A 25538-nucleotide genomic window follows, 5' to 3' on the forward strand; every position below is an offset into this window, starting at 1 on the left:
CCTTTAATCTTGTTACTTGATGTGAATTTGACTGTCAATATATCCAATTTGATAATTGATTCAAGATAAAAATTGCAGGTAGGCTGGTACAGGCAGTAGGAGGGTGGCTAGCTGAAATTGCTGATAAACATGGGTGTTCAAATTAATTTCAGCTAGCCACCCTCCTACCGCCTGTACCAGCCTACCTGCAATTTTTATCTTGAATCAATTACAATGTCTACCGACTGGTCTATTGCCTTTAAGCCAATTCTCGACCTTCACTCTAAGGCCATTTTTGCTGCAGGTTCCTCATCTGTTGGAAAACCTGTGATGAGGAAGATTCAGAAGGCCATACTAGCTGCTTGAGACGAGCAAGAGGAACCTGTTGCCTTGCCTACTTCCTTGAAAAAGGTCACAAAATTTTTATACTGTACATGTATTTAGTTGTCTGATGGATATACATAAATGTTACCTACAGGCAATAAAAGAATACTATGCCAAAGACAAGGAAGAGGCAGACGAACGTGAGGCAGCGAGTCACCCAAGAGAACCATCTTTCTATAAGAAACCCCTGTCTGAGTGGGACGTAGCACAGAAATTATTTAAGCAGGAGATCAACACATATGACAAGGCCCAACAACAGAGTAAAGGCCTAGAGTATTCAATCAAGTACCGCACTGGGAATGCCAGGGAGTGGTTCAACAACATGACACCTTCACAACAGCAGGAGGTCAAGTTTGCCATGAAGAAATGGAATGAGGAGGGGGTGCCAGAAGAAACTCAGGCAATGTAAGTTTTACTTCAAATCTATGGTTATTCCAGTCTAACACTTTGGCTTGAGATATCATAAGAATAACCTCAAGAAAACTCTGGAAGATTTTGCAGAGCAAATTTGGCGCACCATGGGTTGTTGCATAGTAATGCTTGTTAGTCATAAGAAAAAAGCTAGTCAGACATTGTCCGTCAGTCTGTAAGTCATCAAATCAACATGGAAATCTCAAGACTAACTAAACTACTGTAGACACGAAACTACACCACAGAATGCCAAGAAACATTTTTCTGTGAGCTCGAGTGGTATCCAGGAGTGGGCTGCAAATGGATTTGAATCCTTTGGAGAATGGTCTAAGACTGAATTTTGTACGTGTTTCATTTGATTTTAAATATCATGCTCACTGACTATTAAATTGATAGACCCTTCAGAGGATTCAGACCATGCGGCTTCGGACTGTGAGGATGGACCTGTCTTACCTGAAATAATAGTAGATGATGAGGGGTATGCAAAACTTCCTCTTCATGATGGTATTGGCCTCAAGGGTCAACATGAATTGATTAGAAGTATCTTTCATACTTCATACAGTAAGATCTAACATCTTCAATATGACATTTTATTGACTCAATGGTTTGTAGAAGTCTGCACAGGCAGCTCTAGACCTGTACCTTGGGGCGTGATAACTGCCAGCCCATCCAATTATTTGAAATCTGGTTCAGTTCTCACAGGATATGTGGTCAAAGACCCTTCTCATATGAAGACAGAGGAGGTAAATCATCTATGGATGTATTGGGAACAACGTTCTGCTACAAATCAAAAGCTAGTCATCTTTATCAAGGCCAAGGATGCTGATATTCAGATCACTGGGAAGTCCAAGATGAAGGTAGTGAGCACCCTAGACTTAGATGAAGAAGATCAAGGCTGGCTAGCTCCATTTACCTCTCATTTCACAGAACGTACAACACAGCTGGCCACCCATGCAATAATACCAGATGATGTTGCCATCAATGACCGATACACATTTTTAGAAACCCTTAGCAAGAATGAAAACTACTTGGAGCTTATGGATGCCACTAGGGACCTGGCAATATTAGCCAAACAGAATGTTAATGTCACTTGGTGCTGTTTTCAATTTTATGGCTTATATGTCCAACAGCCAATTTCTGAGCAACACCAAGATTTGCCTACCTGGGCTGACTGGTCTTGGAGTGAAAATTATCTTCCTGAGGACATTCACACCTCATATGCAACATTGACAGCCAGCTTAAACAAGCTACAGACCTGTCCAATCTCAGGGCCATCATCGGCAATGCCAGTAGTACTAGGAATTGGACTCCTCTATAGGGAGTCTAAACACGTGATAGAGTATGAGGAAGATGAGGCTAATCCCAATACCCCTTTCTACCTACCTCATTCTGCTATTGATCTACAGTTCTTGGTCGCTCTGGATGAGGCTGTCCAGGAAGTCTTGTGCTCAGTCGTTAGTCAGATTGAGAGGCTGAATAAAGAGGCACTCAGTGACAATGATGAGAAGATGAGGATGGTGGTAGAGAAGGAAAGGCATGAGGTTGGGGAGAAGAATGTTGAGTCAGAGGAGAATGTAGTTAGGGGAGAAGAACAGCAGGAGCAGGAGGTTGAAGAGGTGGTGCAGAAAGGGAGGAAGAGAAAAATTAACCATGCTTTGTCAAGTAAGTCTAAGAAGCCTAGGACTGAGCCTGTGGTTCGTAGATCAGGTAGGGCAAGGCAACCCTCTAAGAGATCCCAGAAGATATGATCTTATATCCTCCATCACCTTCATTACTAGTCAATCTTGTACAGTAATTACATATACTTGTCTAGACTTGAGCAGTGCCTGGTGATAAGTTATGACTTGAGTATAAACTGGCTTTCCTCGCTCTATGTACATATATATTGGCCAGCCTAACTCCTACATAGGTAGATGCAGGATGGCCGGTATGCTAGTTTAATATCTGCAAACCGGCCAGCTTGGCTTCTACATAGGTAAATGCAGGATGGCCAGTATGCTAGTTTAATACTTGCAAACCGGCTAGCCTGGCTTCTACATAAGTAAATGTAGGATGGTCAGTCTGCTAGGTTAAGACTTACAAACTGGCCAGCCTATTAGCATACATAGGTAAATGCAGGACAGCCGGTATGCTAGTTTAATACCTGCAAACCGGCCAGCCTGGCCTCTATATAAGTAAATGCAGGTCGGCCAGTATGCTAGTATAATGCTTGCAAACCGGCCAGCCTATTAGCATACATAGGTGAATGCAGGATGACCAGTATGCTAGTTTCATACCTACAAACTGGCCAGCTTCATGGCTACCCAAGTGGCAGCTGGTATGCTAGTTCAAGCTTACAAACTGGCCAGCCTTGCCTGTACATAGGTATATGCAGGGTGGCTGAAATGTTGTTTTAGACTTACAAACTGGCCAGCCTGATGGCTACCTAGGTGGATGTATGATGACTGGTATGCTAGTTCAGAACATACAAACTAGCCAGCCTTACCCATACATAGGTAGATGCAGGATGGCCAGTTTGCTAGATTAAGACCTACATACTGGCCAGCCTGGTTTCTACTGAGGTAGAGATTTGGGGTGGCTAATATAATCTTAATCCCACATATTGGGCCAGCCCATGTCTGCCTATGTAGAAGCAAGGCTGGCCAGTTACAAATATAGATGTGAAACAGTCAGCATCCTAATACACCAGTAAGCCTTGATATTGGTATATCTACAGCTGGCAGTTGTCTTACATCTACTGGCTGGTCATGCTTTTACAATAGTATGGTAGTGTATTATACATGTGGACTACTACTATACAAGGCTGGCCAGCATGTATTCTACATAGACCGGCCAGGGACTGGCTGGCCATGATTCTACAGGGTTTTGGCACATCTGGAGTACTGGTTCTACATAGGAAATTGACTGAAGTATGTGCTATAGCAGCTGCCAAGTATGACATCCTTCCTACAGATGTTTATGACAACAATGAGTACAAAGAATATGTGTGTAGTCAAGTGCAAGACTTGTTGGACGGTGGTAATTTTCTTCATAATGGTGTTGATGAGCAGGTACATTTACATGAGATACCATTACATCTACTAATATTTTCTACCAGGGGAGGACCAACAACCTCATGAATGACGCACTCGGAGAGTTCTGCAGTACATTTTTCTACATGAGCGAACATGCGCTCGCTAAGTCTTTTCCGGATGAATTCGCTGAAGCTGTCCCCAAAGGTGATGTTGCACTTGGAGCAACTACAGTATATTCCATTGTTCTCGTCATAGCCTGTGTGCTCATCATTGCCAGCTCACTGCAGCCATTGACGAGTACAAGACCAGTATCTACAAACCAATGAAATTTGTCTCTGAGTTGTATCAGCCCATCTACAACAGTGTCATGCAACTCTACGATGATGTCAAACTTGACCCTTATCATTCGAAGAAATGTCAAGCAGTTCGTGAGAAATGGGTGCACGCTGCAGGGTATATATTTTTATTATTGATTTATTGGTTTACTTGACACCCATTAACAGTACTCTCACACGTAATCAATCAAACCGGCATCATAATTGGGGTCTGAAGTTGAAGCTCGACTAGGCACAATTTGTTTTAGGATACATGGCATAGTGATGATTTGTTGATTGTGCTAATATTGGATTTGAGTCTTGTCTGCCTTGCTCTGTAGCCTTCATCAGCAAACTATTAATTTCGCGACAATTCCCACACACTTGACAATTCCGCACAATTCCGTACAAGGACCACAGGTCCCACAGACATCACAAACAAATGGCATAAGTCAGTGTACAAGCTCACACACTATACAAGCGACACAAAACATTACACATTGTAGCACTTGTAAAAGGCATAAATAATACTAGCTAGTTTGTATACATATGCACAGCGAGAACCGCCTATTCACTATGCTACATGGTCTAATATTTTCATTTTTATTAATAACAGTGGTCCTATGAAATAAAAATGTACTTACTACTTGGTGTCACGCTCGAATAGTAAACATTGTGATACCACCTTTCCTCCGGCACTCTGAGTGCATGTGTCTGACGTTGAGGTTGGCCAATAATAGACGCTGGTTTGCAGCTTCTGCCCGGCGGTGGGAGATATGGATAAGTATTTTGTGCTGTTTCAAAAGGCAGTCGGCCAAGTGTTTTTGAGCTTGACACACTTTGCGTTTGGCCTGGGCTGCCTCAAGTGCGAGGTCGGAGTCTTCTTCTTCTGCAGGCTGATCAAACAAGTAGTTTGACTCGGCTGAGTCTCGTTCCTGCAGGTATGAGTAATAAAACAACAGATAAGCGGGTACAACTCACAAAATGCATTGGTATAGGTAAGCTCTCGTCGTCATCTTCCTCCTCCTTGACATAATGTGATTGCGGAGAATGTGTAGGGCATGGATGTCCTTTATCAGGCCAACTTGAAGGGGATGATGAGGCTTGAGGAGGCATCAGAGCCATGAGAGTCAAAAGAAGGATCGTAGGAATGGTGAGAGGGAGGATAATAGTTTGTTTTAGGAGAGGAATAAGTAAATATCTCAGAATGAGAGAACATATGGATGTACATGCGCCTAGACTGAATAAAAGATGTGTGGGAACTTCAGTGCACACATCATCAATGCCGACACCTACCTGTCCAAAGTGCGGGAAAGTCTTCACCAAGGACTCCAGCGTCACTCGCCATCTAAGTCAGCCTCGTACATCTTGTCACAGTTCCATTCGTGACATCATCAACATCTTGGAATTCATGGACGTAGTTCCACCGCAGCAATCCCTCGATCTACCTCAGAATTTGGATACTAGTAGTGTTGGTATGGGTCAGGGATTTGGGGTTGGGGATGACTCACAATTCAATGCTCAGGCTGGGGATTCCATGGATACAAACTTAGATGGAGACCTTGCAGGAAATTCACCTCTGATCAATGAGGAATGGTATGAGGGTGCAGCCAGGTGCTATTCTCAGGACAGCAACACATTTCTGGATCTTTTCGATGCCGACGAGCATGCAGAATACAGGAAGGAGAATCTGTTCTATCCATTCGCATCGAGGGAAGAGTGGGAGGTCACCGACTTCCTCCTGCGTTCTGCCCTTAGCATGGCAGCAATCAACAATTTTCTGCAGCTCTCTATGGTACGTATCTTCCTTGTTGCTGATCTTGACATTACCTCGCAGATAAAACACTTACAACTATCGTTCAAAAATGCCAAAGATTTGCGGAGTCAGGCTGAAATGCTGCCAAAGGGACCAAGCTGGAAATGCCAACTCATTCCCTCGCTCCATGGCACAAAGAGCCCAATTCGACTATTTTGGAGGGACCCGGTCGAGTGTTTGGAGAGTCTCTTCAGCAATCCTCTCTTTCACGACAAACTTGACTTTATCCCTCGTCATGTTTACAAGACTGCAGCACGCCTCTTGTGTGTGTGATCGGAATGGTTGACAGGTGATGCTGCTTGGAATATTCAGGTACATGCTGTTGATGGACTCACAATGTGCACAATCTCACAAGACTGTAGGATCAACTGCCCCAAGGCACAACAATCCTTGGCACCGTGCTTTTGTCTGACAAGACCAATGTCACGATGATGACAGATGCCAGGGTCACACACCTGCTTCTGCTAGGCCTTGCAAATATTTGCATGCGCACTCGTACAAAGCTCTCGTCCAAGGCCTTCATGCTTGTGGCTCTCCTCCCTATCCTGCAGTACTTACACCCTAATCAACGAATGTGGGGTATGCTCGAGGATCGTCTCATCTATGAATGTCTTTCAATCGTTTTGCAGCCCTTGATGAAAGCCACCAAACTTGGAATTATGATGTCTGACCCAGTGAGAAACATCCGCCACTGTTTTACCCCCCTTGCTGCATACATTGTTGATACTCCCGAGGCATGTATGCTCGCATGTGTTCGCGGTAAAACTTCTCCATTCACACTGGTGTCGTACCTGCAGTTCGGGGACAACTTTTGTCACCCTGCACGTACACGTGCCATCACTCTCGAGCAGCTTGCCAATGTTGATGTCGATCCCAACAATCTTGAAGCTTTTTTTGCTGCATGCGCAGAATTCCGGCTAAATGGTGTCTTTACACCTTTCTGGAAGGGCTGGCGCTTCAGTGATCCTACAATATTCCTTACACCGGAAGCTCTGCATCACTGGCATAAGCAATTCTATGACCACGACATGCAATGGTGCCTTGTAGTTCTTGGAGCGGTGGAATTTTATTTCCGGTTCTTGATATTGCAACCCATCACAGGCTATCGCCACTTCGCCAATGGAATCTCCAAATTGAAACAGGTCACGGGTAGAGTCCACCGTGATATACAGCATTATATCGTTGGAGTGATTGCTGGTGCAGCACCTCGTCGATTTGTGGTTGCAATTCGTGCTCTAATGGATGTCTGATACTTAGCGTAGTCTCCCTCACCTGATGACAATGTCCTGGCATCTATCGACAGATCGCTCGCTATATTTCACTATAACAAGAATGTCGTCATGACTCTAGGCGCTCGGATGGGCACAAAGAGAGTCATCGATAATTGGCACATTCCCAAGCTGGAGCTCATGCAGAGCATTACCGCTAGTGTAACCCAAGTCAGCGCCCTCATACAGTGGTCTGCGGATGCGACTGAACACGCACACATCTCCAAAATCAAGGATCCAGTGCAGCGCACAAACAACAACGATTATGATCCCCAAATCTGTCGTCACTTAGATCGAGCAGAAGGGGACGGGGACTGGGATGAGGAAGAAAACAGGGCACCAAAGGATCCACAGACCGCACTTTTAGAAGAACTGAATCACACACGTACGAGTAGTGTTGCCGCGGCTCCGGCTTCGAGCCCGGCTGCAGCCGAAATTAAAATGTGGCTGTCCAAGCCATTACAAATGCACAGCTTACATACTCAAGGGCCCAGCTCGGCCAATTTAGCCATGGCTGGCAGGTCAAGCCAGCTGGCAGCCGTTATATTTATAAAAATAATCAATAGATTTGTTGAGGACAGTCCACCATAAAGCTCTCAAATATGCATCCTGGCACCCAGTCACAGTACATTTAAGAACAAAGACTGGCCATTGGTTCTGCCGTTCAATGGTCTGCTCGGCCGCAACTGACATGCACAACTCTTTTTGTTCATGACAGATGAGCTCGGACAGCGTCAACAGATCAGAAGTCAACACTTGAACAACAGCGGATTCACTCACTCAATACTTCGGGCATAGACTTCGTGATGAGAGTGGCACACAGTTCGAGAAAATGGCAGGAAATGGCGGCGATGAAGTCGGGCTTGGTGCAAAGGTTTCAGATGTGACAGAAAGCGCTGTGTATGCATGACAGAGACAGATGACATGAATGCAAGCTGACATAATGCTTCCCACAGTATTTTTTTCAGCTCTGCAATGGCTGTCAGGAAGGTGATCAATAATTTTGTTGCCTGTTGTACTCACCTAGCAGGAGGATTTGAGAAGCCATGATGGTACAGTTTGTGGTGGCGCAAAGCAAGATGGGCAAGACATGTTGGCATCAGCATTCAGATCAATGTTGTAAATTTCATGTATCGCATAACAGACATCATTGGGTAGTACAGGTTACCAATAATAAGCATTATTAGCTACTACACTGAATCATTTTCTCGTGCTCTGACATATATTGTTGTCATAAAGGAATTTGCGTCCGTTAGACGCATTACATGTAACATACCGCACAAGCGTAAAGGGTAAGGAGAGATCACAGGTTGCAAACAGAATGGGGAGTTGAGCGATAATGGTTGGTGCAAGATATAAGTGACAGTAGCACACAGTGGAAGAGATAGGTGAATCAACAAGATCAACAGTTTACTGCTGACCGAAACTAAAGCCTCCTTGAGGAGCATTGCCAACCTTCAGTGAAGTTGAGTCGCTCTTTCTTCAGCGAAAACTTGACCATTTGTAAGGCCTCCATCAGAGGCGGGCTGATGCGATTTCTTCTCTTTGTGTATGTCTCACTGCTGGATGAAAAAATGTGTTCGCAGGGAACAGCGGAGGCCTGGATGGGGAGATAGTCCATTGCGATTGAATAGATGGTCGGAAATATGGGCTGTGCCGTCTAGTTGACACATCATGATCAGCGAAATGTAATGGAGACATGGGATTCTTACCATCCAAAATGCAAGTAAATTTGTTCCCCGTGGGCTATGGACAGCTGTGCTGTAAGAGCTAAACTCTTGTTCTACTGTTTGGGTGCCACCCTCATTATGCGGCAGCATATCTATGTCAGAAAGTCCATAGATCGTTGAGCCTAGTGTTGCAGCAGCATGTGTCTGGTGATCTGACTGTTCCAAGGGTAGAGAGAGTGCAGAGCCAGAGGTATCTCTCGCTCTTTTCTTCTGCATCTACAGCATATCAGATCAAAGTTGCACTTTTATGAGGGTAAATAAACACACCAGTTCAAGAATATGATCCCTGGCCTTGTTGACTTGGACCATGTCCCAATTATCATTCATCCAAGACATACAAATCGCAGGATCAATGACTGTACAAACACACATGAGAATCAGCCTTGAATAAAAGAAACACGTGGGACTGACACATGGCGACTCCATATGCTCCTGTGTGGCTCATCCGGTCATGGTATTTATCAGTCCAAGTTAAACCAATGGCGACAAAAGGTGCCAAGTGTGCTAAACGCTGTGCCAAGTCCTTCCACTTTTTGACCAACCTTTCGAAAGCTGGAATGGTACAACTTAGCACAGGTGTGCTTTTGCTAGACATGCTTTGCTGAACGGCATGCGGTGCCTAATATAAAATGGTAAGTATATCTCAATTTTGGACAAATTAAGGCCGACCTCTAGGACCACCTCAAGATATCTTGCAAAATTTGCCATTCCACTGGCTCTAACTTCAGATGGAATATAGCCCTTTGATCATTATCATCAAGGAAGTCGTCAATGGCCTGGGCTGCTGTTTAGCTGATGCCAAGGATCATGATATGAGGCCTTACCTGCCGAAGTGTTCTTAAATGATTAAGCATGATGTAGGTCGAGTCCCAACATGTGGGCTCATCGCACAGCAGTTCAACAACCGGGAGCACTATCTCCTCATAATTGTTGTTTTGGAAAATCTTCGCATCGTTGCCCAAGCGAATGACATCTCTAAAGTTATCACGTCATTTGTTTGACACGCAGATTGCATGCACAACAGCCCTGGCCCGACAGATAACATCACCTTGCAGAGCCGTGATATACACTGCCTTGTTGAAAGAGACATTGCCAACTACGAAAGGACCGGCGACATCTGAAAGGTCCACAGTAGAATGCTCGTCCATGATGTGCTGCACACATATATTGATTATGTGTGGAAAGCATGGGATCCTGTGATCAACAGCATCGAATTCGATCCCTTGTCGCAGCAATTGGCGAGAAAGTTCTTCCATTGCAGTCTGGTTATTGGAAGCATTGTTGAGCATTAAGTGTCCCATCTGGACCGAGTCAGAGCATGTCAAACAGCACAAATAAACACTGACATTATGTATCACACGGGCACACTTGATCAGATTGAACATCATTGACCCGAGTGCCTTCCCTGTATGACTACCCGGCATGTAATGAAAAGCGATTAGAGCGCCCTTCAAGATGAGCGCTGAATTGGCATTTTCCCTTGCAAGCCAATGGGCAGTAAGTGTGAGGAAGGGGCGGAGCTTAGGATCTGACCAGAGGTCAGATGTGAACGAGACTTTTCCTTGGGCCTTCTACAGGACATAAGATACTGCATATTATCAGTAGCTAAACACTTACTGCAAGGTCATGTTTCATGACCGGGAAGTAGTCATGCCACGCATCTATGATCAGTGAGTGAAATTTCGTGCGGCGAGGAATATCCGACTCCTTTAGATCTTGACACATGAGACAGAGCAGCCGGCGAAACTCTGGGCACTCGACAGCATTAATTGGCTGGAGATGACCGTTAATAATGTTGCATGTAAAATAAATACTACTCACCTGGTCGTCAGCTATGATGAATCTAACAATATGTTGGTGCATCTCATCAACTGAAAGTCCAGCAAAACAGCTTCTGACTGTGCAGGCAGTGAATTGTTGCATACGGGATTGGGGGGAACACCGAATGTCTCAATTGTACCATCTGGGTCCTGGCCGAGCCTTTTACGCATCTGCGAGATGGTCCAGCCCTCGTCGAGTCGGGATTGCACCTCGTTGATCAAAATTGGCCAGGCCACTGGGCCCCGGCACTCACATTCTGCTAGGTAAAGGTCCATGTGATAGACATGCACGTGGGTGCGAAGAGTGCCCATGGTTGAACTAGCAGCATACATCTGGATTTTCCATGAAGGGTCTTTCTTATGTATATCCCTGTTGGAGGAGTGAGATTGACAAAACACTCCCAGACATGACACTTACTCGCAGGGGATACAGGTATGTTTAAGTGATGCCTCTGTCCTATAGAATGGGGGATGTCGACAACTGCCACCCCCTTTCATTTTCTTTTCCCATCATGGGTGGTTAAAGGATTCGATGGAGTCGTAGCAAAGGGATTGGTTGGGGCGGTGGCCAAGGGATTAGGTGGAGTGGTGGCCAAGGGATTGATTGGAGTAGAATTGAGGGCACCGTCGCCTGTCTGAAGTGGGCTAGAGGCTGGATTAGGTGCAACTATTATGGGAGCACCATCCTCCTCATCATTGGCACTGATTTCATTGATGTTGAAGAATTCAGTATCACCATCTTGATATCTTCGAGGACGCTGATGCTCTCGTTGAGGGCGTTGAAGGGCAGTGGAAGTTGCTGCGGTAGTATTGATGGTTGCTGCAGCAACAGCAGTAGTGGTGGGATTGGGAGTAACAGCTGGGGCGTCAGCCTGGGTAGCATTGGCATTTTTTCAATTTTTGCTGCGACGGTTGTTCATATTAGTGATGATAGAGCTATAGATACAACAAGTGAATCACCTGTATATATATAAAACAAAACTTCAACCTGGGGAGACCCAGGAAAATCCCAATGTGTGTGGTGGGGAAAAACCAGTTACACCTGGACTTGAGGCTCGCCAGGATATTTAGGGTTGCAGGATCCGATCACTATAGCATTAATGGAAATATGCAAACAGGACAATGGAACGCACGCTGGTACATAATATCAGCTGTCTTCGACAGCATCACAAGTGAAAGGTCCCTAGGGCCTAGGCTGTGCTGCATGACATAGTCTTGAATGTGAGGTAGGGGATGCATCAATGAGTCCATGAGTAGGAAAGCATAGGCTGAGTTGTTGCTGGGGCTGTGCTCGAGGCTGATCAAATCCAATAATGATCAAGATTTGAGATGTGATGATTCAGAGCTGGCAGCAAGTTGGCAGCAAGTTGGAAGATAAGAGACACGTGGGAGTTACTCAGAGAGAAGTCAGGATGTACATATTACATGATGAGCATCACTGCACTGAAAGTTCAAGTTCTCATGTTCGTTTCACAGCTTCAAGCAGGCTGTGCATTTTAAATATTATTAATATTCCATCTAATTGGTCTCACTTAGCCTCACGGAAGCACAGGCTGCGAGGATTAGCCAGCATAAGGATTTTCCTGGACGCGAGCCCGGGAAAATCCGATGAATAGACAAGGTAGCTAAGGACAAATAGTGGAGACCATAGATAAATATAAAGAGCAACTCCAGGATGCGCGAACGTGCGCGCGTTCGTGCTTGAAAAGAGAAGCCATGGGCTGGGTGACAACGTAAGGGTGGGTGACGAGAAAAATATGCTAATGCAATGACGGGCAAGTGAGAAGAGGTCAACACGAGAATACTCCTTGAAGACATACCTAGTGCGATGACGGGCAAGTGAGAAGAGGCGAGGACCTCCTAATTGCCCACACGCACTAGGAAAACAAAATAAAAAACGAATCTCCACCAGGACAGAGATTGCTCAGCATATGCGTCATGCCGAGAGCGCCCAGAGCACGTGCCACAATGGCAAAGGGGTAGACCCCGGGTCAGCCAGCACATGGGAAAAACTCGAAAGTATCGACCAATTAGACTTGTGTAAAGACTCGATTAAACTCGATTAAATTGCAAATACATGGTAGCTATAGGAAATACAATATTTGCTGATGCCACCCGCTCGCTACACCTCTGGCAGCCAGACTATATATTAGATGTATGCACGCACACACTGGCAAGGGAGGGGCTACACGAGGTATTTATTGGTGGTCAAGATGACAATCAACAGAAGCCAGACTTACAGAGAAATGATAGATGTCGTTGGCTTTTGTCAAGGTTGTTTTCTTGCTGTTCTGCATTATGGCTTGCGTTAGTGCTAGCAATTTCAGAGTAGATGAGAGTTGCTCACATTGATATTGATGGAGGTTGCATGTTTTCGCAATGTTCTCAAAGCACTCTGACTTTCCCTCTTCGCTAACATTGGGCCCTTGCACTGAAGCAAAAGCAGCATCAATTACTGAAATGAGCTCCAGCCAATTCCAGTCACTGAAGTGCACATCAGATGATATCAGAAGTAACCCTTAATGTCCGCTCACTTGTTTTTGATCTTCTCTTGAGCTCGTTCCCCCTCGTCCTTGTACAGACCACATTTGCGCCAGATTTCCCTGTGAGTCTCATTACATACAAGACTGGCTGAACAGATCGACTTCCCGACATCACTTTCTAGCAAGGTGTTTGCTTTGTCCCACAATTGGAGTTCTTGCAGAATGATCAGATGCAAGTGGAAGCAGTCCACAGCCATATATGATGGTGTAGGACATGATGTGACATGATGGTGAGCCAATTTGTAGAGCAATGTGCGAGTGTTTGGAGGAGTTCCAAGGTCATTCGCCTACTCCTCACAATTAGAGTGTGTTATTTGCAACACAATGCGATGCACAAACCTGGAGAATTGTGCCTGTCACAACCCAGTATATGTACTGATCCTCTTGGAACTGCTTGTGCATTCGATTGTAACCTTAAAGACCACATGATTCGACTATTGTACAAAGGAAGGAACAGGTAGAAATACTCACTTGTTGACAAGATTTCCAGTTGCCAGTTCGCACATGAGCGAAGAACGTCTGTGCACCGAGTTCCTCGCTCTGAGGTTGCTGCTTGAATGCATTATCAAACATGGCTACCATGTCGGAGTCTTGTTTGCAGTGTCCAAGAATGCAAGTGTGTCGATCTTTGATGCAGGATTCTCCAAAAGGCGGAAAGCCCACAGAATAAGAGCCGTGTTGACGAAGACCGACCAATTCGCGAGATGTTGACTGGGACACACTCTGACATATTCAAGTACGACATAAAAAATGGTCGAGAGATGAACGATGTCACTCACCAATGGCCAAAGCCATAAGTAAAAAACCGGAGATCATCGCGCACATGACCTGCATCATCAATCCAACGCTGAGGATTAAATGTCTGTGGTTCTGGAAAGACTTCAGGGTGGTTTGCGATGGCCCTGAAGCATGAGCGTCAGACCCAAAGGTGAGAGGACGAAAATGATTGCCTACTGACCAATGGTTCCCAATAACAGTTGCAACTGCTGGAATGAGGTATTTGTTCCAAATGATGTCCTTACTCGCGCGATGTGCAAAGCCTATAGTGCAAGGTGGTCGATCATTATCGCATCATCACAACACAAATAAGATGTACCTCCAATACAGACAGGTCTCCACCTGAGACTCTCGAGCATAAACACGGTAACCTGCAGCAGCATTTCCTGATCATCAAATGTTGGCACTAATCAGTAGCTATCTCAGTCAGTAGACAAATAAAGGAAATGCATAACCTACGCTGTGTACGCCCCACGACATTATTGAGTTCCTCTTGTACGTGAGCCTGCACATCCATATGAGTGGCAGCAGCCATCATCATAATTGTGATTGCAGACACAGTCTACAACAGTTGTTGAGCGAAGACATGATGCAATGTAAGAACTTACCATATCAGAACTGGCCCCAAATATCACACCTGCAAGGTATCCCAGTCCCTTATCTTCGAGCTGATACTGTTTCTGGTGCTCTAATATGAACCTCGCAAAGGATGGCCTTGCAGTCCCCTCACGCTTCACAATGGTGAGCAAGCATATATATCATCACAGGAAAATCATGGACCATCTGTCTTCGCACTGCATCTAACAGCCCGTCATAGAAAGTAAGTTCTTCTTTGTGCCATGCATTCAGCTGACTCCGGTAGCCTGGGACGAAACGCAAGATGGGATACGCATCCACAAGATATGCTCCCGGCTTCATAGCTTGACCAAAACACGCAGAAAACATGTTGATGGAAACGACTTCAGGATCTGTATATGAAGTCGGAGTGATTTTTCCATAGGCAAAGGGCATGATCACGGAAGCTGAATAACTAAAATCTTCGGATTACCACTTGTACCGCAAGTATGAGCTGGTGTTCGTACCGCATGGCATGTCTCTGGTGGTTCTTTGGATCATTTAAGATATCTAGAACCAGATTCTTTGCATGCCTGGTCTGCATGGGCTCATACATAGGTCTCCGCAACCTTAGGTTGCAAGTTTGCATGCAAGACCCTGGTTTACATTTAGTCACTGATCATACCTAGTAGAGACAGGGTTCGTACCTGCGCATCCGGCGCCATCTCTCATTACTGTCCTCAAGGTGCATTCTCAACCCACCAGACAACGTCTCTTGCACTGAAATAGAATGTGGGTGGTCGGCAACATTTGCTCCCTGTTTTTCCATGATATCCACCGCAGCCTATGACATGATCTACTTCATGTCTGGCTAGACAGTGTATTGTTTTATGCTAACCTGATGGCGTCCTATAACTACGAAAATCCTATGGCCTTGTTTGAGCGAGAACACAGGTCCGTATTGTTCTATCCATTTCACAAATTGAAACGGCACACTGCATGAGGGGTTAGACAGAAATCATGTTGGTATCCCTCGACAATGACTTACTATGACTTTGGCATTGCATTTCCTAATAGCCAACGTCCAGGTGGTCCAGGGGATAACGGCAACCGTCTTGTGGCCTGGTATCGTTGTTTCACAATCCAGATGCTGGCTAAGATGATGATGAGGGTGCATGCGGCAATGATAATTGCCATTGAAATGGTCGAGCTTGCTGATAGTCACGATTCAGACACCCCGCTACTTTGCAACACGTTAAGTACAAGTACTCCAGAACAGAGAAGTGGTGACTTACTGTGATGAGCGACGGGTACGGTGAGGTTAGTGTGCATGATTATGCTCACCTATACTTATACAAACAGTGATTGAATGCCTGCGCAGATAAATCAGACCTGTGCGAATCACGTATTGCGGTCTTGCTATAGTAAGAACCTGATGCTGACCACCCTGGTCCCTGGCGATAAGTTAATAGTGGACGCGCGTGTTTCAAAACATTTGGACTCCACCTGAATATCAAGGTAGATCTCCATGTCATTCTCTGTTCAACAGTCGCAGGTATGCCAACTCATATGCGATGTAATGCTGCAGGGTTATCCATACGATACCGTGTCATGGACTGTTCAATGGAAGGAACGGAATCCTTGACAAGTTTGAGCATGGTCATGTACTGCGAGAAGCGTATGTATTCCTAAGTCTGACATGAAGTGAATTTAAGATGGGAACATACTGTACTGTGGTAATTGCATCATGAATATAGGCGATGGTGGAATGGAGATGTGAGCACAAAGTAGGGTATGGAATGGTAAAATGAAAAGGATGTATCAGTGAGTTGTTTGGCTTTGTTTGGCATTTGTGCACAATGGTTCGCATATTTCCTTTTGGAGATTGTTGGTAATCTGATGGTATCCAGCGTTTCTCAATAGTTTCACAAACAAATCAAAATATATACATCCATCATACTATGCAATGAGTTTCTTTTTCTGACGTGGGGTAGAAGTTGTTGAAGGCGGTAGGGGGCCATTGCGAGGACGTAAACTAGGTTCATGAATCATGAGTGTGTGAAGATTAAAAAATCATGTACTCACACACGAATTGATTTGTGAACAGGTGTTGGTTTTGGTAGGCACAGTAACACCGCCTCAGCCACCGAGTGAATGTTGGAGGTTGGAGAATGTATGACAGGGTCATTGGGCTGGATGAAATCCAGCAAGCCAATTTCTGTGGTGTGAAGACCGCGAAGCAATGAGTGAAGGTAATCGTAGTCAGGATCTTCTGAGAACAAAAGAGACCGCGAGTAGACTAGAAGGTTTGCGAATTCAGGAGGAACACCATCACATAAATCTGCGATGGTGGTGTCCACTTTGCATTTGAGTATGTCAGAGATGGAGAGCTTCTCATGGTTGCTAGTTAGCCATGGAAGGGAGCCAAGCAAGAAATAGATCAACATATATGAAATTGACTCGATGTCATCACGACGACCGGGCTCCAAGCCCAAGTGGTTGTTGATTGAAGCGAAGGCAGGAGTGCCTGTGAGAGGTTGGCCCCGGCGAAATGGTATATGTGTTTCGGTTGCAGCATTCCAGTACATCTTTGCGATACCAAAATCGACAACAAAGAGAGTTTGCGTTGACTCACCAAGACCCACTAAAATGTTCTGTGGTTTGATATTGCTGTGAATGTAGCCGTATGAGTGAATGTACTCGAGGCATGAAAGCTGAGAAATATATTAGCATCTGCAATGTCCCACTCAAAGTGATGTACCAGCTGGTCTCCTATATTCACAACAGTGTGAAGGCTGAATTTTCGGTTGCATGCCTTGAAGATATCATGCAATGATGGGCCAAGGAGTTCGAGAGCCAAAGCGTGATATGTCGACTCCCTACCGAACCAAATGACACGGGGAATCCCAACTCCATTTCCAAGTTGTTTCAAAATTTTGTATTCACGCTCCACAGAAGATGGGCGAGAGGTGAGGGGCTCAAGTTTGATGGCAACTACATCGTCATTGAGGAAGTTCTGTGCATGGTATACAACAGCTAGTAAGTAGGCTTAGCGAGACTATGCGTTGAATATCAATGTCATGTAACTACGTACCTGACCCAGATCCCAGAATGTTACCCAGCCTAAATCTTCCATCAACTCTTGCTGGGACTTTACTCATGCTGTGAAGCCTGCGATAGGTAAGGACAAATACAATATATTCAACAACAGATGGTTGAATGATGGGGTACGTGCGTGCACTGCATAGGGATTCTAGGGAATGAGAAGAAGTGAATCCAAACACCGTCAGCAATGAGATTATTGGTAATGAAAACAAATGTTGGCTTGAGCCGGCTTGTGTGGCTAGCCAGCTGAACCGAGCTGGATATAGGTAGCTTAACTCACCAGGAGAGCCGAACTGCTGACAAACTGACAAAAGCCGAGCCCAAACCGGTCCGAGTCGAGCTGCGGCATCACTACGTACGAGTTCCAACTACTTCAGCAAAATCAGAATGTTGGCTACTTCAAGGCGCAATAAAATTCCTCAGGCTCACCCTCCTCGTACATTCCTTGCTGGCGGCACCGCCATTCATCTCAACTGCAACCTCACCTGCACTGGCTTGAAGATTAACGAGGTTGCCGATGAATTTAACATACCAGATCTGTGGTATGCTCTCTCAGACTTCCTTCAACACGATGCAAGGAACAGAGATGGAGTTTTTTGGGTGGGGGTCCCCAGAAGATCGCTGATCAACCGCCCCTTGAATATTTCTTTCGAGTGTGTTCAAATTTGGCATACTATTCGCTTGCAGCAAATTTGTCTCCATGATCTCAGTGTCGTTTTACCTGCGCAAACCATGCATGCGTCTCCTGCACGTGTTGGGTGGTCGAAAGGTCGAAAGGATGTTGCCATTCTCAACGTTGATAGCGCGTATGATTGGCCTAAGTCTGGGTTAAAGGGTGAGCTCTTTAGTACTCATATACATTTTGATTACATTTGACATCTTTCCCCTCTTTTGAAGGTCACGCCGTCTGCGAATTGCAGCTCATCATGCGCCCAATACCTCAACGAGGCTCACGTATCACATGGCGTGATCAATACCTTTGTTATGTGCGCAACTTCAAGATTGGTGCAGTTGATCCTGTCACTGAGATGCACACATTGACATGCGCAAAATATGCCAACGGTACTCTGGTGGGAGATGCAGTTCCTCTGACGCAGCTTCGAGCATTCGTCAACATTATCCCGAGACTGGGTACTGCAGCAGATCCTCGTCTGACTAAGTCTACTTCCGCGCATTACCATTCCTTGTTCTATTTGAATAAGTACTTTGATAAGCAAATTTATGATACCCTATACTTTGTGTCACAAGGATAGATACCAGCTGTTGGATTATTTTGTTTCTAGTGATACTACTATGACAGGCTGTTTTATCTACTCCATGTGGAAACTCTGGGAACTCAGTGGCATTCAATTGATGATGCACCAAAGTGAAGGCCAGGCCCATGCTGTGGCTGCCTTGCAACTGTGCATAAGCCTGAGGGAGTGCTTGCTCAGCAAACTCACCAACCATTCAGACAAACAGGTGAATTGTCATTGTAGGGTGCATTGGTCCGCAGTACTCATTCAATACTCCATAGCGTTGACTGGTCTTGACTCTGAATTCATTAGACGCCGCCATGACATCTGACCCACTTGCTCACCAAACTTCCCTGACTTCACTTGCCACTACCTCATTCGACCTTTATCTCTGTGGCCCTTCACTCAGTTTGACAGGTTTCCCGCCTGAGGGCGGTCACACGAACGATCTCGTCAAAGACCTGCTCAAATCAGAGCTCAAGGGCCACATCATCTTTGAAGGTGACCTTAACATCAAACACAGCGATAGCCTTTTCCACCACTTCATTCCCAAATCCTTATTGAAGACTAAGTATATCGCGCAGATCAAATACTACAGCCGAAATAATGGGCCGCCAGCATATTTTCAGGGCGCGTGGAACTTCAATCGAAAAAAAGCCTGAAGCGAATGAAAAGAACAGCAACTCTGAGTCAGACAACTCTGATGATGAATCTCACCCTAGCACAGAAGTTGCTGACACAGATACTGAGGCCTTGGATTCTCAATGTTCTTGGATGATGTCTCAAGACACAGATGGCACCTGGAGCCGTGATGAATATGATGGGACCGCAGAGCTGGGATCAAAGAGGGCACGTAAGCCTTCATCGACCGAGAAAGACTTACAGTGCCTCTTCAAAGCTGTTCAGTACGTCCTGCGCCGTAGATCAAACATGCGGGCCAAACTTCCCTTCCAAATATCAAATATTGAATGATACTGGTCTGCAGAGTTTGCTAACTCACCAATACCAGACCCTTACAATGCCCAAAAGCCTGATCTTGCTCTGTTTTATTACAAGAGTAAGGTTTTCGAGAAAGCATGGACAGACACCCTTAGCTTTGTCGAGCACACATCCTCTGATTTTAGCAAGAGGCGTGACCTAGGAGTGTACTGGGGGTCCGCCACTAAAGCATATCTCATCATGCGAGAACAGCCATGGCGTCGCTTCGTCCTCTCATTCTTTATCTCTGCTGAACAACTTTATGCCCATTTTTGCGACCACTCGGGCCTCATCGTAACTCTTCCAACTTCCATCCAATCGTCACCCGCTCGTGTTGCTGATGCAATCGCTACTCTCTCGTTAGTGGATCCAACCCTCTTGGGTCTCAACCCCACAATCCACATGTGCATCCCTTCTTGCAAGGGTACTCACACCGACTTAGCAGAGGGGGCAATCAGTTGGGTAACCAACAATCATGGTAAAATATACTCAATTTTGGCTGTTCTATGGAAGAGCCAGGGTCTGTTTTGTCACGGAACAGTTTGTTACCGTGTTCGGGATCCTGTAGATGGGAAGGAATATGCGATGAAAGATTGTTGGGTGGCTGAGGCCAAGAGATACCACGAAGTGGACGTCCTTGAGAGGGTCAAGAACATCCCTAATGTGGTCCAGCTCGTAGACCATTGGGATGTCCTATTCGATGGGGAGCCTGACTGCACAGCCCGCATTCAGGATAGATATGGTATCCTGCCTGAGGACAGGCCAGACAAGAGGTTCGTAAACAGGTATCACCGGTGCCTTCTCTTGACCCCCTGCAGAGATCCGTTATGGCATTTCAGCTCCAGAAAGGAACTGATTTGCACCTTTCGCGATTTCGTGGTCGGTGAGTTCAGTTTCATGCATTTGATTTATTGTATTATCTAACATTTTACCTGTAGCTCATGAAATGATGATCCAACAATGAGTTCTACATGGAGACCTTAGCCCGAACAATTTCATTATCCATGAAGGCATTGGGTATTTCATTGATTTTGACCATGTGTCAATCATGAAGGAGGGCGAGACATTTACTATTTCGTTTGGTACTGTAAGTTTGAACGTGGAGTTCGCGGTTCTCATTACTAATCATCAATCATATTATCACAGGGAACGGTGCCATATATTTCTATGCGCATTTTGAAAACAATGTCAAAGAATGCTGACATCCTCAAGAAGTCAAAGACGAGCATCAATGCAAAGAAGAATAGCACCAACACTAACAGCATTGCACAGCTGAAACTGGTTGAGCACAACCCCAGTGATGACCTCGAGTCACTGTTCTACATTTTTTTCGAATTTGTTTCGAAGTATGGGGGTGCACATGGTGCAGTTGCTCCGACTTGGGATAAGACAACTATGCCATGGGCGGTGTAGAAACAACAATACTGAGAGGAACAAAAGATGCTCCTAACTGTATCTAAAAATGTTGAAGGTCGTGCGTTGCCTAGTCTGCTATGCTTGAGATGACAAGCGCGTTCGACCCTAAAGGGGAAGCAAGTGGAGCGAAGATCTAGTGGTATGCGCTGAAGCGAAGCGCGAGAAAGTGCAGGTGCGCGCAAGGTACGAAGGCGCGGGAATGCGCGCGCGTATTAGCGCGAAGCGCGGGAAAGCGCGCGTGTGCGTGCGGAAATGGTAGAGAGACTAAGCTTAAGTGATAATATAATGCAATATAAGAGAAGAGAGATGCAAAGTGTAGACAAATAGATTTCTACTATACTCTGCTAAGTAGTAAGTGACTGGTAGGAAAAGTAAGTTAAGGTGAAAAGTAAGTACTGCTGGCGCTTATATAGTGCGCCTAAGTGCGGTCATGCGGAGCCAAAGCGCTACCGAGTAGGTATGTAAGGATATATATGGGTGAGAGTCCATGATAAAAATAAAGGTGGAACACTATGCTAATAAAGGAAATGGAAATATACGCACTAGGGAGCTTGGTGGACAGTGGATGGATGCATCTGGATGGCTGGTGCTATAGGGCGCGCAAGCGCGGGAACGCATGCGCACGTATACATCGCGAAGCGCGGGAATGGTGCACGCATGGCGTGCGTTGCGCGGGAAAGCTGCGCCTCATATAGGAATTGCTGTGGACAGTACACAGAGTGGTGCTGCGAGTTGGTGCTGTATACTCCCTTAGTGGAAACTGCCATATCACGCCATGAGAGGCATGAGTCTCTACAGCGGATGCTTACGAGAATTTGGGCGCTACAAGCGGTTTTCTTGCCACCTTTTGGCAAAGAAGGGAGCCATGTCCAAAAGTGATATCCTGATAGACAGGGTATCAGACTATTTTTCGGAATTCAAGCCCATTATTGATGAATGGCGCACTTGAATTTATCGTATGGAGTCCAATCTCGACGGGGCCATTGTTCACAATCACATCTTCCAAATGCTTGTCAAATTCATTACAAAACTTGACGATGAAAAACCCACTCCATTGCCCTCTCCAGTAGCTCCGAGTCCCCCTGATGCTCCCCCCCCCTGGTGCCCCAAGTCATACCGGGGCTCCCCCCACGGCAGGGCCTTCACTCCAGCGTTCATTAAGGCTCAGCATGATGGCAGGCCGAACCTAACGATGCTGGCATAATTTCCTTTCATTAGAATATCTATATACCTTGTTATATGTCTCCCTTGTTTCACTACGCCACCATGATTATGTAACATTGATTATGTCATGTTCTTTGGGCCCATAACTAGCTACATTCATACATGATAATGTCGTCTGATCTGATACATGCCTCCAAGGAAGAAGCCCAGGCATTCTTCTCCAGATCTCGAGGCAACTGCTCGGCGGAGCTCAAGACCTAATCGTGGTGTTGGCGGTCATGCAGCACAGCTGCAAAGAGTTGGAGAAACGGTTGCTGCCCCAACAAGGAAATGACCAAAGGGCGATGATCTTCACATCAGCAGCTCAGAAGAAAATCCTATGGCACCTTCGCAGCTTCAGAAAGGGGAAAAAAAGGTAATATGAATTTATTCTGACTGTGTTTAAGCTAATTTTTCAGCCTCCTGCAAAATCTTGCAACATTCTCAAGACCAAACAGAACAAACGCCAGCATCCTCTGGCCCCCACTTCCCATCCAAATCCATATGTGGCTTGCTCTTTCGAAAGGTTCGGATTTAAGGAACCCCAGTCCAATGGCCACGAGAAGGCCAGGGAGGGACAGCCTATGCAGAAGGACACACAGTCCAGTGGTCGTGAAACGGTTGAGCGGGACATGGGTCAGCGAGACACAAGTCGTGAGAGGGAGTCCACAGAATGTGATAGTGGTCACCAGAAGGACAGGCAGGATATGGATGATGACAGGGAGTTTCCGCATAGCTCTCATGAACGTGATGGGTCTGATGATGACAATGATGACAATGCTGACCGCAATTTTGACAGCAATACACAGATGTAAGTGTTCTTCTGTGTTGCTTGCATGCTTCCTGATATTATATTCTCATTGCAGTGATAGAGATGTTGGCCGGTACACGCACCAGCGAATGGACAATGACACAGGTGACACAATGGATTTCAATAAAAATCTGGCACAATCTGAGGATGAAGCTTGGGGGGATGTTTAACAAGGAGATCCAGATGATGAGCTCGCAGATTCGGAGCAGGATAAGGTATTTACATTTTTCCTCTCAATTCCTGTGTTAATGATATGCACTAGGTTTATGATGTTCTCGAGCATCATCATGCAAAGAACAGGCAGCGCAAAGCTCCTTCACCAACTCATTTGTTGAAGGGGAAGGGATACGAGTATGTACGTACCTTCAATCGCTCAGAATCCCCTCAGCAACGCCCATCCCAACATGTTCGTTCCAAATCTTCTTACCCATGCTCTCCTCAACGTATCAAGCCCTTGAAGTCCTCTCGTCGATATGCATCATCTGGAGCTGTTCAAACGGTTCAAAGATGGTCACCTGCACGCCATTCACGTCGTTCCTCTCGTTCAAAGTCTCCACGTCGACAACAATCATCTCAGCAAGTAAAATATGCATGTGCTTCATCCTCACGCACGCACTCTCCTCTTCGGCGTTCATCTCGACCAGTTACTTCCTCAAGTTGTAGTCGCACGCAGCCCACCTCTCGTGGATGCTCACCGTCACACTCTCCATCTGGCTCTACTCTGGTTCCAAAATGTGAATGCTCTTGTAGCACTATACCCGAAGACGCTCGTCGATCTGGCAGCAACAAATGGAAGGCCAAGACAAACCAGGAGAACCCCTCAAAGCTAGGATTCTATCCGCCCACTTGGCAAGTATTCCTGCAGACGGCGAAGTTAGAGATGCACTTGCAGGCCATTCTAGCCCACCCAATTCCAGAATCACAGGACGCCCTTGGCCTCGCTTGAGAAGTCTTGGATGCTGTGCTATGGACATACCATGAGAAGAAGAATAAACTCGAGAGAGGTATATTCTCCTTACACCACTGTTCACCCTTCTCACGCATTTTTTTAAGGTTACTTTCCGGAGTACAACACAGATATGTGCCGGCTGGTATGTTCTTACTTTATTGATGGCGAATGCACTCACTGATAGTTGATGAGCTGTGTGACGATCTCTTCACGTTCTGCACAGAGCTCAAAAAGGTCACCATCCCCATTGCAAAAAGGGCATATGATATCTTCCTGCAGGGCTCCATGATGCGAAAGGAGGAGGTTCAAAAGCAGGTCACCGCAGCTGCTACTAGGCTCTTCAAGAGCAGTGAATACCTCCAGCTCTCTGACTCGTCTGGTGTAGGTCATGACTCCTGATAATAGCATCATTTACATTAATTCTTGCAGGGAACATTCAAGAATTTTACGGCGCAGGCTCTTAAGGACGCATGTCTCGAATTTTACTACAGCAACAGCAAGAAGGCATTAAAGAACACGGACAAATTCCACCACACAATCCCCGTCAATGCGATGCTTCTTGTAGCAGCGGTGGTATGCTTATTATTATCATTTATTCTTTCGTCGCTAATGATTCAACAGTTGAAGGGTGTTATCTCTGGCTTTCGGGAGACCGGCACTGACAAGGTCCCTGACCTAACCGCTGAGCAGTGCAGGATCCACTTCACCAATTTACAGAAATCAGTTGACAAACTGCTCAAGGTTCCGGAGTGCCATGAAGAGCTTGAAGACATGTTAGACCAATGGGCTAGGACTGGCATGGGCGACTTTGATGGGTATGCAGCTGGGAGTGCAACGGGCAGTGACACGGAGGACTTTAACATCATACTTTGATTACCATGTTTTTGTTACACAATCATTACAGTTTATGTGAGCCTTACCAGGCGGTATGTCATGTTTACTGTGTGAAGCCTGTCATTAAATGTATCCTTGGTATAGTCTGTGTTGTGTGTACAGTGTGTATTGTCTGTACAGATTGTAGGAGTATGTGACAGTATTGTAACGGGGAGACTTCCTTGTGTAAGTGTAATGGCTGTACAATAGTGTACAATCTTGTACAGTATTGTACAGGTGCCCCCTAGTTTGCTGATGTTTCTGTGGCCTTTCTGTCTTGCCCCTGTAGCCTTTCTGTTTTGCCTCTGTAACATGCTGTCTAGCTTAATGTGCACTCTATCCCACTCTGTATAAGCT

The 25538-nt window shown here is 45.7% G+C and overlaps 9 protein-coding genes across 9 annotated transcripts; 6 read left to right on the forward strand and 3 right to left on the reverse strand.

Moving 5' to 3' along the window:
- Nucleotides 1-213: 213 nt before the first annotated feature.
- Nucleotides 214-4355, forward strand: F5891DRAFT_1194321 (uncharacterized protein; the record flags this gene model as incomplete). The annotated part of the gene is made up of 10 exons (XM_041367910.1): nucleotides 214-306; nucleotides 458-768; nucleotides 821-949; nucleotides 1001-1116; nucleotides 1171-1335; nucleotides 1387-2436; nucleotides 3697-3824; nucleotides 3872-4018; nucleotides 4066-4241; nucleotides 4292-4355. 10 exons carry the CDS (start codon nucleotides 214-216, stop codon nucleotides 4353-4355), a joined length of 2379 nt encoding a protein of 792 aa, XP_041220840.1.
- A 400-nt stretch (nucleotides 4356-4755) lies between these two features.
- On the reverse strand, nucleotides 4756-5227 carry F5891DRAFT_1194322 (uncharacterized protein; the record flags this gene model as incomplete). Its single annotated transcript, XM_041367911.1, has 2 exons — nucleotides 4756-5037; nucleotides 5084-5227. The coding sequence occupies 2 exons, from the start codon at nucleotides 5225-5227 to the stop codon at nucleotides 4756-4758; spliced, it is 426 nt and encodes a 141-aa protein (XP_041220841.1).
- Nucleotides 5228-5384: 157 nt separating this feature from the next.
- Nucleotides 5385-8236, forward strand: F5891DRAFT_1194323 (uncharacterized protein; the record flags this gene model as incomplete). Its single annotated transcript, XM_041367912.1, has 7 exons — nucleotides 5385-5897; nucleotides 5940-6150; nucleotides 6208-6230; nucleotides 6281-7135; nucleotides 7181-7629; nucleotides 7985-8086; nucleotides 8143-8236. 7 exons carry the CDS (start codon nucleotides 5385-5387, stop codon nucleotides 8234-8236), a joined length of 2247 nt encoding a protein of 748 aa, XP_041220842.1.
- A 5618-nt stretch (nucleotides 8237-13854) lies between these two features.
- F5891DRAFT_1130669 (cytochrome P450) lies at nucleotides 13855-15808 on the reverse strand (the record flags this gene model as incomplete). The annotated part of the gene is made up of 11 exons (XM_041364561.1): nucleotides 13855-14002; nucleotides 14086-14181; nucleotides 14238-14319; nucleotides 14376-14462; nucleotides 14516-14618; nucleotides 14665-14787; nucleotides 14837-15086; nucleotides 15139-15231; nucleotides 15319-15455; nucleotides 15510-15606; nucleotides 15660-15808. The coding sequence occupies 11 exons, from the start codon at nucleotides 15806-15808 to the stop codon at nucleotides 13855-13857; spliced, it is 1365 nt and encodes a 454-aa protein (XP_041220843.1).
- A 762-nt stretch (nucleotides 15809-16570) lies between these two features.
- F5891DRAFT_1194326 (putative HRR25 protein) lies at nucleotides 16571-17772 on the reverse strand (the record flags this gene model as incomplete). Its single annotated transcript, XM_041367913.1, has 4 exons — nucleotides 16571-16646; nucleotides 16697-17325; nucleotides 17373-17647; nucleotides 17706-17772. 4 exons carry the CDS (start codon nucleotides 17770-17772, stop codon nucleotides 16571-16573), a joined length of 1047 nt encoding a protein of 348 aa, XP_041220844.1.
- A 331-nt stretch (nucleotides 17773-18103) lies between these two features.
- Nucleotides 18104-18969, forward strand: F5891DRAFT_960466 (uncharacterized protein; the record flags this gene model as incomplete). The annotated part of the gene is made up of 2 exons (XM_041375734.1): nucleotides 18104-18551; nucleotides 18614-18969. The coding sequence occupies 2 exons, from the start codon at nucleotides 18104-18106 to the stop codon at nucleotides 18967-18969; spliced, it is 804 nt and encodes a 267-aa protein (XP_041220845.1).
- A 302-nt stretch (nucleotides 18970-19271) lies between these two features.
- Nucleotides 19272-21342, forward strand: F5891DRAFT_1194328 (uncharacterized protein; the record flags this gene model as incomplete). Its single annotated transcript, XM_041367914.1, has 6 exons — nucleotides 19272-19522; nucleotides 19581-19870; nucleotides 19937-20702; nucleotides 20748-20812; nucleotides 20940-21016; nucleotides 21076-21342. The coding sequence occupies 6 exons, from the start codon at nucleotides 19272-19274 to the stop codon at nucleotides 21340-21342; spliced, it is 1716 nt and encodes a 571-aa protein (XP_041220846.1).
- A 1546-nt stretch (nucleotides 21343-22888) lies between these two features.
- Nucleotides 22889-24305, forward strand: F5891DRAFT_1194329 (uncharacterized protein; the record flags this gene model as incomplete). The annotated part of the gene is made up of 5 exons (XM_041367915.1): nucleotides 22889-22924; nucleotides 22968-23359; nucleotides 23415-23464; nucleotides 23534-23574; nucleotides 23622-24305. The coding sequence occupies 5 exons, from the start codon at nucleotides 22889-22891 to the stop codon at nucleotides 24303-24305; spliced, it is 1203 nt and encodes a 400-aa protein (XP_041220847.1).
- Nucleotides 24306-24476: 171 nt separating this feature from the next.
- On the forward strand, nucleotides 24477-25181 carry F5891DRAFT_1194330 (uncharacterized protein; the record flags this gene model as incomplete). The annotated part of the gene is made up of 3 exons (XM_041367916.1): nucleotides 24477-24689; nucleotides 24738-24881; nucleotides 24930-25181. The coding sequence occupies 3 exons, from the start codon at nucleotides 24477-24479 to the stop codon at nucleotides 25179-25181; spliced, it is 609 nt and encodes a 202-aa protein (XP_041220848.1).
- Between the last annotated feature and the right edge of the window lie 357 nt (nucleotides 25182-25538).

The sequence above is a fragment of the Suillus fuscotomentosus genome (genome assembly GCF_016647785.1).
Source record: "Suillus fuscotomentosus strain FC203 chromosome Unknown F5891scaffold_68, whole genome shotgun sequence".
NCBI classification, from domain to species: Eukaryota; Fungi; Basidiomycota; class Agaricomycetes; order Boletales; family Suillaceae; genus Suillus; species Suillus fuscotomentosus.